The 15,117-nt window shown below is 40.8% G+C and overlaps 1 protein-coding gene across 2 annotated transcripts; it reads right to left on the minus strand.

The window, feature by feature from the left end:
- Positions 1 to 9: 9 nt before the first annotated feature.
- On the minus strand, positions 10 to 14,129 carry BCL10 (BCL10 immune signaling adaptor). Of its 2 annotated transcripts, XM_010591149.3 has the most exons (4): positions 13,764 to 14,129; positions 6,096 to 6,384; positions 4,119 to 4,157; positions 10 to 1,553 (listed from the first exon to the last, which is right to left on the minus strand). In XM_010591149.3, exons 1-4 carry the CDS (start codon positions 13,818 to 13,820, stop codon positions 1,198 to 1,200), a joined length of 741 nt encoding a protein of 246 aa, XP_010589451.1. In that variant the 5' UTR covers positions 13,821 to 14,129; the 3' UTR covers positions 10 to 1,197. The 2 variants fall into 2 exon arrangements, with proteins under 2 accessions (XP_010589451.1, XP_003411257.1); XM_003411209.4 differs by lacking the exon at positions 4,119 to 4,157 and having other exon boundaries at positions 11 to 1,553; positions 13,764 to 14,120.
- Between the last annotated feature and the right edge of the window lie 988 nt (positions 14,130 to 15,117).

Genomic DNA, 15,117 nt, shown 5'->3' on the forward strand with positions numbered 1-15,117 from the left:
GCTGTGGAAAAAAAAAAAAAAAAAAAAAACTAGGCCATTTTATATAAGGAACTTGGGCATCCTCGGGAATCTGTGGGGGTCCTGGAACCAATCCCCTGTGGATACCAGGGGACGGCTGTATAAATAAAATTTAAAAGAAAACAATCAGCATAAAGTTTATAAATGAATACAATTAGTCAAAATTTGTTACACAACAAAAAGACAAATCCTTGATAATAACCTGCTTGTTCCAAAAGTATTAAAAACAGAATCATCACAAGCACACACCAATTTTTCCAGTTATTTCAACTGTACAGTGGTCCTCATTAAGGAATGAAAAGTACAGAACAAATATCTTTGAAGAATGGGAGGTTTATACCAAGGATTTTGTTTTGTTTTGTTTTTTAGGAATTAAAATGATAAAGTAAAGAATATGAAAAATCCTAAGAAAGTAGTATTAATTAGTAAGGTTAATAAATAAATTAGGGTAAATTGAGATCTTAAGTGGATTAGATTCCATCAGGTGTTCCTCCAGCATCAGAAGGGGACTCTGGAAGTTCATGGAAACCCAATCAAGTGGGAAAGCTATTCTTTTTGGTATACTGGTGGCTTACCCACTTATTGGCTTTATTGCCGAACAGGAAACCCACTGCCATCAAGTCCATCCTAACTCATAGCGACCCTACAGGACAGAGTAGAACTGCCCTACAGGGTTTCCAAAGAGCGGCTGGTGGATTTGCTGACCTTTTGGTTAGCAGCGGAGCTCTTAACTACTGTGCCACAGGGCTGCAGATAGAACAGCTTAATCCTGAAATTTTACTGCTAAACGACTGGAAAGGCCTATTAGGCCCTGAAAATTTCTAGCACAAACGCACTGAGAAATAATCTAAGAGTCTAACCTTCAACAGAGAAATGTTTCCAATCAAAATTAGTCTAAAAACAAAAAACTTTAAAACATATGTTCAAAACACTGAAATATCCAAAAGCAGAAAATACTGAAAAGTCCATGATCAACATGATTTACATTTAGCTATCCTAAAAGTGTGCTTCCTTTAGTCTAAAAATTCTCTGTACATAATATGTTTACACTTTTTAGCATAGTATTTGTTTTCAAATACAAGTGCCAAGTGTTGTCATTATAGCGATTTTATAAAAAGAATTCATATCCTATAAAACATCTTTTGTAATTACTAAGAAAATTAAAAGGCAGGAAAACTGTCATTGCTGTGAAAGAGCACGTGATCTTAACGGAAGAAACATCTCACTAGAGTTTCCACAAGTTTCTCCTTCTTCTAACTGCAGCTCTGGTGGCAAAGGAGGAGCTCCAGGGTCCCCAGGTCTAGGAAGCATTGTGGAAGAGAAGATAGTATTTTCAGTTCTGCCTACTTCTAGAACAGGTAAATTCACAGAAGAATCAGTAGAAAAAAAGGGCGCTGTGCTGGATTCTCCTTCTGGATGGTATATGACAGTGGATGCTCGAAGTTTTTCAGAGAAATTACTCTCATCTGAATTTGATCTAGAGAGGTTGTTTGTAGCTCCATCTGGAAAAGGCTCACAGCTGCTACATTTCAGTCCTAAAATAAAATTATTCAGATGTAAATGAAAACTAAAAAAAAAAAAGAGTCCATGCTCATTTTGTTAACTTTTAAAGATTTCAAGTTAGTCACACAACCATGATTTAAATAGCAATTTATAAACTCTATCATAATCCATTTCAAATCTTATTTGCTTTTCTGAGCAACCACGAAGTGTACAATTATTTATATTCTCTACATAAGTTTCCTTTGGTTAGCATCTTCCTTATGTAGAGAATATAAATAATTGTACACTTCACGGTTGCTCAGAAAAGCAAATAAGATTTGAAATGGATTATAATAGAGTTTATAAATCGGTTAAGTGCTACGGCTGCTAACCAAAGGGTCGGCAGTTCGAATCCACCAGGCGTTCCTTGGAAACTCTATGGGGCAGTTCTACCCTGTCCTATAGGGTCGCTATGAGTCGGAATCGACTTGACGGCACTGGGTTCTGGGTTACATAAGGAAACAGTCTCAAGGAAGCTAAAAGGCAAGTTAAATATAATTCACGTTTTATTTCTATGCTTATAAATTTACACACTAAAAGACCTGGGAAAAATAAATTAGCCCTTAAACTTTGTCATAAAACATAATATAGATGAATCTGGAAGGCATCGCTGAGTGAAATTAGTCGCAAAAGGACAAATATTGTATGAGACCACTATTGTAAGAACTCAAGGAAAGGTTTAAACACAGAAGAAAACATTCTTTCATGGTTACGAGGGTGGGGATGGAAGGAGATAAACTAGATAAAAACCAAAACCAAACCTGTTGCCATTGAGTTGATTTCTGCTGAGTCAATTTTGACTCATAGCGACCCTACAGATAGTAAACAAGAATTACCTTAGGTGAAGGAAAGGACAACACACAATATGGGGGAAATCAGCACAACTGGACTAAACCAAAAGCTAAGAAGTTTCCTGAATACAACTGAATACAACCAAACACTCTGAGGGACAGAGTGAGTAGCAGGGGTGGGGGTCTGAGGACCATACCTAGGTCAACTGGCATAACAAAGTTTATTAAGAAAATGTTCTGCATCTCACTTTGGTTAGTGGTGTCTGGGGTCTTAAAAGCTAGCAAGGGGCCATCTATGATGCATCAATTGGTTCCAATCCACCTGGAGCAAAGGAGACTGAAGAATGCCAAAGACACAAGGAAAATATGACCCCAACAGACAGAAAGGGCCACATAAAAAGGTCTACATCAGTCAGCGATGAGAAGAACTAGATGGTTCCCGGCTACCGTCAATGACTACCCTGACAGGGAACATAACAGACAGTCCCTGACAGAGCAGGAGAAAAGTGGAGTGCAGAACTCCACTTCTACTAAAAAGATCAGAGGTAATGGTCTGACTGAGATTGGAGGGACCCTGGAAGACATGGTCCCCGGACTCTCTTGTTAGCCCAAAACTAAAACCATGCCCAAAGCCAACTCTTCAGACAAGGATTGCACTGGACTATGAGACATAAGGAAACTCTGGTGGCGTAGTGGTTAAGTGCTACAGCTGCTAACCAAAGGGTCAGCAGTTCAAATCTGCCAGGCGCTCCTTGGAAACTCTATGGGGCAGTTCTACTCTGTCCTATAGGGTCGCTATGAGTCGGAATAGACTCAACAGCACTGGGTTTTGGTTTATAAGACATAAAATGATACTCGTGAAGAGTGTGCTTCCTACCTCAAGCAGATACACGAGACTAAATGGGCCACTCCTGTCCTGAGACGAGATGAGAACGCAGAAAGGGACAGGAGCTGGGTGAATGGATGGGAAATCTGGGGTGGAAGGGATGAGTGTGCTGTCACATTATAGGGAGAGCAACTAGGGTCATATAACAATGTATATATAAATATTTGTATGAGAAACTAAAAAAACAAAAAAGTCATAAAATAAGAAATAGTTTTCACAATTCTGGCACAAAAAATATTACCCAATAAAAATAAAATTTAAACAGGGCACAAACTAAAATTCTCCAAGTTGCCCTGAAACTATATTGCCCCGACATAATCTTTAAACCTTAAACCAAAAATATCCCCTGAAGTCTTCCTAAAACCAAATAGCAGTTTAACTTAATTAGTAAAGAATGTCTGCCTTGAGCCTTATGCCCTTTTAAGAACTATCTATAACAGCAACTCAAAAGATATGACAGGAACCTTAGGGGCAGTGAGTTTATGGTAATGGGGGAGGAACAACTCAGAAAAGGAGGGTGAGAATGTTTGCGTGACTAAAGAACGTAATCAATGTCAATAAATGAGCTGGTATATGTTCTGCCATATACATTCTCAACAACAAGAAAAAGTAAAATAAATCATTAAAAAAAAACATTCTATGAGTTGACTAATGCCAATTACTGATTCTTGAACCACAGAGTGTTAGAACTGGAAGGGATTTTTACAGGCCATCTGGTATAGCTTCTCACTGTTAGAGATGAGAAAACTGAGGCACATAACAATTAAATCCTGCCCAACACTCTAGGACTACTTTGTGGGAAGGTGAGAACTAGAACTCAGGTCTTCCTCTTCACATTAAATAGATAATGCCTGGTTCTCAGCCTAGTTTTTTTTACTTACTTAACTGACAGTAGTTTCCTTCAAGGAATTTTATCATACCTAAAGGAAACAGCCAACAGTTAATCTCATGATTGAAAGAGTAAACACAAACACAATTTATCTTTCTCTTAGGCTTGGTAAATACTCAATTTACTCTCTATAAGCACAGAACCTCCTAACTTGGCAAATCCTAGGTAAAACATAAAAGAATTAAAAAAAACCAAATTCCTATTTCTGTTCATCATGTTTTAAAACCTGTAAAGTCTAAAAAATACATTTATAGATTATTTTTTCCACTGGTCTTTAAACTTCACAATATATTCAGCATTTCTGCCCCACGCTACAGAAATTGTATTCTTAAATATGGCTCAGGAAGGGAACGTCCAATGTGTCCCAGTGTGTACAGGGAGTCTCCAACTTTGACAGATTGAAGTTACAAAGAACTGCACTTACGACTGCTCCCCCTGCTTTTTTGTAAAGCTTATCATTAGCACCATATACTATATACAATGCTGTAGCATGTAATTTACTGATGCTATCATTCTCAAATGTTCAATTTTATGATTTATTGATCAATACGCTGCCGTACAGCAGGCTATGGCTTGGTCTACAATGAAGTCGGTGTCGGTGAAGGGAGTCTTAACAGATATAAAGTCGGGTAATGTTCAACTCTAATGACATACAACAACTGAACTGAAAATTTTATAACTAGAGATACCATCCCCATTCCCAAAGATAACCCAGATGATCCAGAGCCTTCCACAAATGGAACTTTTACCACAACTGACAAAATGCCGTCGTCCAACTCTTCACTGCCGGAAAACATTTTTATGATTTGTGTATTTTTTTTATGTATGTTATGTATGTATTAAAACATATCTGTAAGTTTATATATAATGTTTCCAACCCCCAAAGACAAGTAAATATTGGATTTGTAATAATACTAATCATAAAAGGCAATAATAACAAAAATCAGGAAAAAAATGAGGTATTCGACTTATGTCAGAATCGACTTACAGAGAGATGTCAGAATGGAACACCTTTGCAACTTGGGGACTACCTGTACTTATAGACTGTGAGTTCCTTAATGGCACAGCCCTAAATTACACATTTCTGAATCCACAGTGCCTAGAACAGCTGGAGTAAAGCTATATCACACATTTAACTTATGTGTTCTCCAGAGACAAAGAATGAATTTAAATTGTGCAGGCAATTCTACACAGCATTCCAATCAGTGTGTGCTGTAGCGAGGGTGATATGGGACAGGTGCATTTGCTACTCCCTGAATCAGTCTCAGTTCCAAGCCTCTCCGTGTGCACACCTGGCCAGACCAAGTAGGATTCTAGTATCTAAAATCATGTATATTTTATGTAAATGATTGCTATATACATAAGCCAAATACTTCATCTTGTGCCAGTGGGAGAAGAAGCAGAGCTGGGCTTACTAAAATACTTTGTCTATATACCGTTCTTTATGTGTGATGTACAGTATTTTCAGCGGTTACTTTTGAATAGATCAAATTTTACATCCTGCTGACTTTAGAAACACTTTTGCATACTGGTACTTCATTATCATAAGTTTTTTATAAATGGTGTTAAATAAATATAGGCTACTGAGTGGTATTCCACTATTCCAATGTAATGATGTTGTTGCTGTGTGCTGTTGATTCTGACTCACAGCGACCCTACACAGAGTAGAACTGCCCCACAGGGCTTCCTATACTGTAATCTTTACATGGGAGCAGATGGCCAGGTCTTTTCTCTTGTGGAGCCACTGGTGGGTTTAAACCAACAATCTTTTCGTCCGCAGCTGAGCATTTAACCGTTGTGCCACCAGGGATCCTGATAAGGTAAAAAATGCAAATCCAATGGAATTCTGAAGCTTAATGTTTTGAATAAAAGCAAATGATAAGTTCTGGGTTTATTGGTTTTGTTTTGTATTTTATTTTAAAAGCATTGCTAAATTTAAATTAACTCTTGAATATTTAAGATATCTTACCTTTCAGATGTTCTAGTTTTATATTTCTAAGTTTCAGTACTTCATCTGTAATCTTCTGTATCAGGAAGTTCTGTGTTTTTTCTCGTCGAATAGATTCAACCAGGGTATCCAGTCCTTTGGGGTTTTCTTGTAAGTAGTCTAACAATTTTCCAGCCCTTTTTCTACTCGATGTTCGGCAAGAAATTTCTTCAGTGTCTTCTCTACTGAGTATCTTTTTTGCACGTAGATGATCAAAATGTCTCTCAGCTATGATTTTTTCACACAGGTATACACGCAAATTTTCTAAAGCCTAAAAAGACATAAATTATGCTTCAATGTTAGTTTTTACAAACTAAGAAAATTACACAGGTGATTGCTTAGACATCTCTAAATGGTGCAAGAAAATGTCCTGAGGGCAGGTGGCTCAGGCCTAGTGAAACGCATGCTAATTAGGATGAAGATCCTGGTAGACACAAGTAGGTCCCGGACTAGACATTCCTCACAGCTCCAGTCCTACCTGAAATTCACCAGGCTATTATGACAAGGGGCCAACTGAATCTAGAGACTCTGGGTCTATGGAAATACGGAGGTCTGCTGAGGACCTTCTTCAGGGGTAAAGATGAGACAAAAGGCTACTACACTTTTTAGTTATCATTTAGTAAGGAGTCCAGATTATTTAGGACTAGGGAGTATAACTTAGTAAGAGTTCTTGAAGTTTATTATTCCACTTTCCTGGAGTAAAACCATTAAAAAAAAAACAAAAACTAAAAGGGATCAGTTGGAAAGACTACATGCTAACTCAATGAGTCAATATTGGTGTAAAGGAAGTAGAAGAGTGTGTGTGTGTGCGTGTGAAACCTAAAGGAATAATGAATGTTAAAAGAAGCTGAAGAAATGAAAGAAACCACAGAAAACAGGCCTCAACCTGAGAAGTGGCTGCTGTTGTTGTTAGGTGCCTTGAGTCGATTATGACTCACAGTGACCCTACAGGATAGAGCAGAACTGCCCCATAGGGTTTCCAAGGCTATAATCTTTATGGAAGCAGACTGCCACATCTTTCTCCTGTGGAAAGACTCATGGGTTTAGACTGCTGACATTTCAGTTAGCAGCCGAGTGTTTAACACTGTGCCACCAAGGCTCCTTGTTACGAGGAATGGATACATGCAAAGTGCTAGAAATGTGCTCGCATGGTATACAGTAAATAATGTTAGCGATGACGTCAAAGATGATTAATTTGACTCACATTTATAATGACAAGCTAAAGGCAATAAAGATCTTAGAAGAACCCTAGTATGTGGTAAGGAGCCTATGGGTGGCGCAAAAGTTTAAGTGCTGGGATACTAACTGAAAGGCTGGCAGTTTGAACCCACCCAGAGACACCTCGGACGAAAGGCCTGGTGATCTCTTTCTGAAAGGTCACACTCATGAAAACCCTACAGAGTGCAGTTTAACTCTGAAACATAAGAGTCCTGTGAGCCGCAATCGACTCAATAGCAACTGGTTAGTATGTGGCAGCCAGAAAGTATGCCAGGTGAAACGATCCTGTAGGCTGTTTTCTTGGTACACTGAACTCTCATATCCATTTATTCACTTAACAAATATTTTATGTATTGATAAATCCAAAACGCCAAGTGCTGAGCACCAGGTATACAAAGATGAACATGACTTTAATCCTGCACGCAAACAGTACGTGGTCTAGTCAGGGAATATATATCACATGTGTCTAAGCCAAGAGTTACTAGACAACAACATGGTATGATCTAGAAAAAAAGACTATAGATCAAGTATTGGAGAAGCAGAGTGAGCAACTAACTTTACCTCCAGGGTCTGGGAAATTTACAGAGGTTACCCTTGAACTACAGACATGAAGGTGTCTAGTATAGAAATACTGAGAAGCTGGGGTAGTTAGAACACAGGCTGCATGTGACAAAATGATAAGAGATGAAGCTAGGAAGGAAAATGAGTTGGATCACAGAAGGATTTTTTACAACATGCTGAGGAACATACATTTTCCTATAGCCAAAAGGGGGTCATTAAAGGTTTATAAACAAGAGGCACTAAGATAACTTTTGCAAGGGACTGGAGGGAGCAAAAACTGGGGTCAAAGAAGACCAATTAAAAGATTGTTGCATGAATTTAAGCTGTGGGAATGGACAGCGAGGACTAGATTTAAAAGATTAACTCTGTAAAACCTCTGCTCATTGTTTACCATCTATATGCTGATGATTACCAAATTTATGCCTATAGTCAAGACTGATGGCCTTCTCCACCTAGGCTGTCAATGGTACTTCAAATTTAACATGTCCAAAACCAAACTTGTTATTGTCCCCTATGTTTCTCCTTCAATAGTCTCACCTCACTTGGGAGCAAGCACGACCATCCATCTACCCACGTTATAAACCTAGACTTCACGCTTGATTCCTCCTTTTTTTTTCATTCACGTGCCACATCTGATCATCCACCCACCAAGTCTTTCCAATCTATCCTTCATACTTATCTAATCTGTCCCTTTGCTTCATCTCTATTATTAGTATTGCCCTAGCTTAGGTACGAGGGCACTGGTGGTTCAGTGGTAGAGTTCTTCCCTTCATGCGGGAGACCGAGGTTTGATTCCCAGCCAACACAGTTCATGTGCAGCCACCACCTGTCAGTGGAGGCTTGCATGTTGCCATGATGCTGAATAGGTTTCAGTGGAGATTCCAGATGAGAATGGACTAGAAAGAAAGGCCTGGCAATCTACTTCTGAAAACTAGCCAATGAAAACCCTATGGATCACAAGGTCCGGTCCACAACTGATTGTGGGGATAGCACAGGAACACAGTTTCACTCTGTTGTGAATGAGATTGCCATGAGCTAGGGGCCGACTTGACAACAGCTATAACAGTTTAGGTACCCATGATATCTTGTGTGGACTATTACCAACTGACTCCTAACAATACTTCCTATGTCTCTGTCCTCCCCTCAAATTTCTCCTTCACACATCTACCAGATCTTCCAATTTTTTTTCTTAAGAGAAACTGGATATGTGGAGTGTTATATGAGCTGTCCTAATATTGAAATGTTGTTAATTGATGAAAACAAAAGTTACAACACTGTGTTCCTGGAGGAGATAAGCCCTGACGTAAAGAAAAGTGTTCCTCAACTGTGGCAGAAAAGTAGAGAAATTAAGAATGTTGCTCTGGAGTCAGACCAACCTCAGTTCAAATTCTGAATATGCCACATACTCCTGTGAGAACTGGGACAAGTTATTTAACCTCTGTAAGCATCAGATTCCTTATTGATAAAGTGACGATAAGTATTTACATCATGGGAACTCGAGGAAAATTAAATGGAACAATGCATATAAAAGGTCTGGCCAGTCTCTGGTACAAAGTACATGTTCAATTAATAATAGCTCTTTTATTATGGCTGAGAAAACTCTGCATAATATGGCTTTGCCTACCTCCCGGACTTAATCTATCACCATCTCTGTCTGTCTTAGAACTGTGGTTTGTTACTCTGTATCTCTTTATGTTGTTACCTTTGCCTCTTCTTTTTCTCAGATCCCAACACCATATTCATCCTTTAAGATTCAACTCAGTGGTCATCTCCTCCAGGAAGCTTTATCTAACCTCCACAGGATGAGTTAGGCACCTCTCCCTTCTGTCTCTGCAGCACCCTGTACGTACATCTACTGTTTCACTTGTCTATATATAGTAAGACTCCCTGTCCTTCACTTCATTTCCAGGCGCTTCCATTTTGCCCCACTACTCTTCTCGAAGTCACCAATGACCTCCTTATTGCCAAATCTGATACTTTTCCATTCTCATGTTACTCCACTTCTCAGCAGCTAAGGGCACAGTTGATCACTCCCTCTTTGAAACACTTTTTTTTTTTTTTTTGCCTATATGAATATCACACTCTCCTGGCTTTCTTTACATCTCTGTGGCTGTTTCTTCTCAATCACTTACTAAAACTCTTCTATAATCTCCTTTCCTCACTGAACTTGACTTGTACATCTAATCTGTGATTTGACATTTCCACTTACTAATCTAATTCCATTCTTCCTCAACTCCCACAATTTAGTCAATCACCAAGTCCTATCATTTCTACTTCAAAAATGCATCTGGGACTCTCCTGCTCCATCCATCCCCACTGCCCTCACTCTGGTCCAAATCATGTCTCATCTATATAAAAGAGTCTCCTTACTGGTTTCCCTGTTCTCACTACTGCTCCCATCAGTTGATGACATAGGCAGAGGGATCTTTAAAAAATATAAAATCCTTCAATAGGTCCCCACTATACTTGGTATCACGGATTGAATTGTGTCCCCCCCAAAATGTGTGTCAACTTGGCTAGTCCATGGTTCCCAATATTGTGTGATTCCACCATTTGGCATCTGATGTGATTTTCCTGTGTGTTGTAAATCCAACCTCTATGATGTTAAAGAGGTGGGACTAGGGGCAATTATGTTAATGAGGCAGAACTCAATATACAAGATTAGGTTGTGTCTTAAGTCAATCTCTTTTGTGACATAAAAGAGAGAAGTGAGCAGAGAGACATGGGGACCGCATACCACCAAGAAACAAGAGCCAGGAGAAGAGCGTGTCCTTTGGATCGGGGTCCCTGCACTGACAAGCTTCTAGTCCTGGGGACGACTGATGACAAGGACCTTCCTCCAGAGCTAACAGAGAGAAAAAGGCTTCCCCTGGAGCTGATGCCCTGAATTTGGACTGATGACAAGGACCTTCCTCCAGAGCTAACGGAGAGAAAAAGGCTTCCCCTGGAACTGGTGCCCTGAATTTGGACTTCTACCTTAAGACTGTAAAAGAACAAACTTGTTTGCCATTCACTTGTAGCACTTCTGTTATAGCAGCACTAGATAACTAAGAAAACAAACAAACAAAAAAAAAAAACCAAACCCAGTGCCGTCGAGTCGAATCCGACTTATAGCGACCCTATAGGACAGGGTAGAACTGCCCCATAGAGTTTTCAAGGAGCGCCTGGCGGATTCAAACTGCTGACCCTTTGGTTAGCAGCCCTAGCACTTAACCACTATGCCATCAGGGTTTCTAAGACACTTGGGAAAAACCCAAATCCTTTACTACCTATCATCTTTAAAGTTCTTCATGACTTCGTTCATGCTCGCCTTCCTAACTTCACTTCAGGCTACCCTCTGCCTTCTCCCAATTTGCTGAAGTCACCAAGCTCTTGCCTATTTTAGGTCCTTTGTAAATTCTATTCTGCCTAGAATGCTCTTCCCTCAGCAGTGTTACATCCTTCAGGAATCACTTTAAGTGTAACTTTCTCTGATCATTCTATCTCAGGTACACTTCCCTGGTTATTATCTCAGCACTTGTCTCCTTCATAGTACTCATAGTAATTTGTAATTATACATATATTTGTTTTTAATCCTAATGACCTATAAGTTTGAACCACACAAGAACCAGGTATGTTTTATTCAACACCGTATACCATGCACTTAGCAGAGTGCCAAGTAGACAGAATTTTAGATGAATGCAAAATTCATTGCACCTGTTGTATTATATCTCTCTTCGTTGCCCCAAGAAACTGAACTCTCTGTCGAAACAGGAGTGTGTCTTGGTTTTTATTTTTGAACTGTCAGAACCAACTATGTTATGAGCCTCACAAGTAACATGTAATTCATATTTATTAAACTGAGCTAAATTCAACCAAAAAGATGAGGTAAACAACTAGATTGGGGTGGAGGGAGTATAATGAAACAAGTGGGAGTTTCCAGGAGGATGGATGGGTACGCCATTCATGAAGACAGAGGATACAGCAGAAACAGCAAGCAGCTTTGGAGGAACAATGATATAAAGTCCTATTTTAGACCAAGTTAGAAATATGCAGAATATAAAAGGAGATTCCAGTAGATATTTGATAATACGGGTCTAGAGGTGAAAGGGAAGCAAGCCCAAATATGTAGATGGTAATTATAAAACTTTTAAGGTCATAAACCCCATTTAAAAATATTACAGAAAAAAATCTCTACAAAAAAAAATGTGCACACACGCATTTTTTTCCATAGACTTTGCAAAACCCATCCATGGTTTCACCAGGGTTATGAGTTTCTGATACAGATGTAAGCTGAAATAATGGAGATGGATAACATCAATGAATGAACACAGAAAACAAAAGCTTGGATGCCACTCTTCTCATGTGTATTTGTGTACAGGTCTCATATCCTCCTACCTGTAACCTCTTAGAGCCTGTTTCATCACGTATAAAATGGGAATAACAATTATCTCCCTTAGAAGTTGTTATAAAGATTAAATGGGAGCTCTGGAAATTGTGTGGCACAGCATCTGGAACATAGGAAGTCTAGCTCTTGAAGAGGTTTTTCTTGACTAAGACGACATTCATTTATTCTATACCCGTTGCTGTTGAGTCAATTCCAACTCACAGCGACCTTAAAGGACAGAGTAGAACTGCCCCATAGGGTTTTGAAGGAGCAGCTGGTGGATTTGAACTGCCAACCTTGTGGTTAGCAACCAAGCTCTCAACCACTGTGCCACCAGGACTCTCATTTATTCTACAGTTGTCATCAGTGTCCCAGCCTTATCTCAACTAGACTGTAATGCAGGAACTTGACCTTCATTTCTGTATCCTTCCAGGGCTAAAACAGTACTTTGCACATCCTAAGTGCTCCATAAATATCTGCTGAATGAGGAAACTAAGGCACGAGTTCCAGTCATACAGTTTAATGTCCAGCTTCCTTTTGTTAATGAGTCATACCAGTTGTAATTACCAGTACAGTGTAATAACACCTACAGGGAAGGGAAAAGGGAGATAGTTGAAGCTGATGAACATTAAAAAAGCTCCTGTGTTTTCCAACTCCCAAAGATTATTTTTTAAGTACTGCAATGGCAAGTCAAAACACACTTCATGATAAGTTTGTTTTTCATATGAATTAATATAAAGTATTTTAGTGGTACTCATATGTCTCACATGGCAAAACAAGTAACTAAAATTAAAGGAAAAAGAGAAACAAATCATACGTCAACAAAGCCATGCTTTATAAATCAATATTAAGGCTTGTGCAATTCGGGAGCTACGATGCAGAAGAGCATAATTTAACTAGTGAATATTTCCAACATCTACCTGTAAATTAATTCTCAGCTGCAAGTACTCAATCCCACCCCCAATTTAAATATGTGGGCGTTCGCTTACTAGGGGAATTCCAGTTTGTGCTTTCAGCTGTTGAGCTTCCCCCAGTCCCTTTACAAGAGTTTCACATGTTCGCTCCACTGCTTGGGATCTGTTATGTGGTCAAGCTTTTGCTCTTGGCTGGGAGAGCAGCCTCAGTCTGACTCAGGGATGAACCTGAGCCATCGATGCTAACAACGCAGCTCCAAGAGTGCAGAGAGGGGATAACTGAGTGGGAATGGGTGAGGAGTGGGCCAGAAGCTGACCGCGAAGAAACGCTCCCCCGAACAAAGTTTGAGAAACTCAAGTCCCGTGTTTAGTGATTTTTAAAAGTAGATTAACAGCTCCCGAGGGATCACGTTCACCAAAGTCCCTCGGATGCAAGCCTCCGCGCGGTCCTCCAGTGATCAGACTTTCCGCTCCTCCAACCCGGAGGCTCCACCTCGTTCTCGGACTTGGGTTTCCGTTTCCCTCTCCCGAGGGGTCACAACCCGCCCCCGCCCACCCCCGGCAGCGGCCGGACAAGGTGGTGCTACTCACGTCCTTCTTCACTTCAGTCAGGTCCTCCTCGGTGAGGGACGGCGCGGTGGACTCCATAGCAAAGGCAGGAGATGGCGTTTCTTCCGGGTCTGGAGCTTGGGCCGCGCCACCCCGCCCAGCCTGGGGGATTTGGCCTCCGGGTCAGGGGGAAAGAAAGGGACGCAGAGCGGATGAGGAAGGGCTCCCCTCTTCGAAAACAAAGCGGCTCGGGGGTCGAACGTAGCGCTTTCCGGCTCCGCCTCTGAGGCCGACGGCGCTTCAGACTCCAACGCGTCGCAACGCCAAGGTGGGAGCCGAGTTCCTTTGCTCTCTGGGAGGCTTCAGCGCAGGCACCTCGGTGAGGCTGGTCCTTCGGTAGAGCCCGCCCCGTTACCGCTGCAGCCAATCAGTCGCAGGCTGCGGACCACTCCTGTTCCCGCCCCCTGGCTGGAGCCTTTCAATAGTAGCTCCGCCTTCAACAGGCGTCACCTCAGACCACGCCTCCGCAGGTCGTTTGCATGTGGCCGCGGGTTGGCCTTCCTATAAGGAATCGTTTCCGGGGGTGGAGCACATCGCTGCTCAGCCGACCGGCATGCCGCACCTTCACGAACTGCCAGTTTTGCAGGAGTCCGGTGCAGTGTCGGCTGTACTTTTGGGTACCTCCCCTTTTCCCAGACTCCGTCATACAATTTCCGGTTGCTGGGTTTGCCCGCCTAAGTTTTTTAATTACCTGGCAACATACACACACACAGCATAAATGCTATATTAAATATTTGAAAGAGAAAAACCACCATCTGCAGTCCCGCCACTTAAACACGCAATTTAACGTTGACATACTTTTTTAGTCGCTATTCATAAACATTTTTCTTCGTAGATTAATCTGTTGAACGGAGATATACCTGCCTCATAGGGCTGCTGTGAGAATTAAATGATATAGGAAAGGCTTCAAACTGGTTCTAACTGGTTCTGTCATGGCTAATGAAGCAAAATGGGAACAGACTTGAATTTTTAAATTTTGAGTGATTCGGAACCATAACCACAATGGGAAGAATTATGGGTCAAAGCCCTGGAATGGGACACTTGGTAGAGGTGTAGTGAGCCCTTTCAGGAGCATAATGTGTGAAATGGAGTTATTACTAGGACTGAAGAGAGCGACACACAGTTCAAGGCAGTGTGGTTGGCTGCCATCTTTGAGCGGGGCAGCACTATTATGACTGCGCAAAAATCTGAAGGGCAAGAGATGGGGTTGCTGTGCAACACATATGCTGCCCCTGTTTTCTTAAGAGGGAGATTAAGTTTCTAGCAGGGCTTAAATTTGTAATTTTTCCCATTTTGGTTTACCCAATTTTTAAGAATTTGGTCTGTTCCCATGTGC

The sequence above is a fragment of the Loxodonta africana genome, chromosome 3, assembly GCF_030014295.1.
Source record: "Loxodonta africana isolate mLoxAfr1 chromosome 3, mLoxAfr1.hap2, whole genome shotgun sequence".
Lineage (NCBI taxonomy): Eukaryota > Metazoa > Chordata > Mammalia > Proboscidea > Elephantidae > Loxodonta > Loxodonta africana.

Coding starts and splice junctions, on each gene's coding strand:
- BCL10 (XM_010591149.3), bottom strand. CDS start 13,820: ATGGAGTCCACCGCGCCGTCCCTCACCGAGGAGGACCTGACTGAAGTG. Junction 6,385..13,763: donor TGACTGAAGTGAAGAAGGAC/GTGAGTAGCACC, acceptor ATGTCTTTTTAG/GCTTTAGAAAATTTGCGTGT. Junction 4,158..6,095: donor AAAACTAGAACATCTGAAAG/GTAAGATATCTT, acceptor TGTTTCCTTTAG/GTATGATAAAATTCCTTGAA.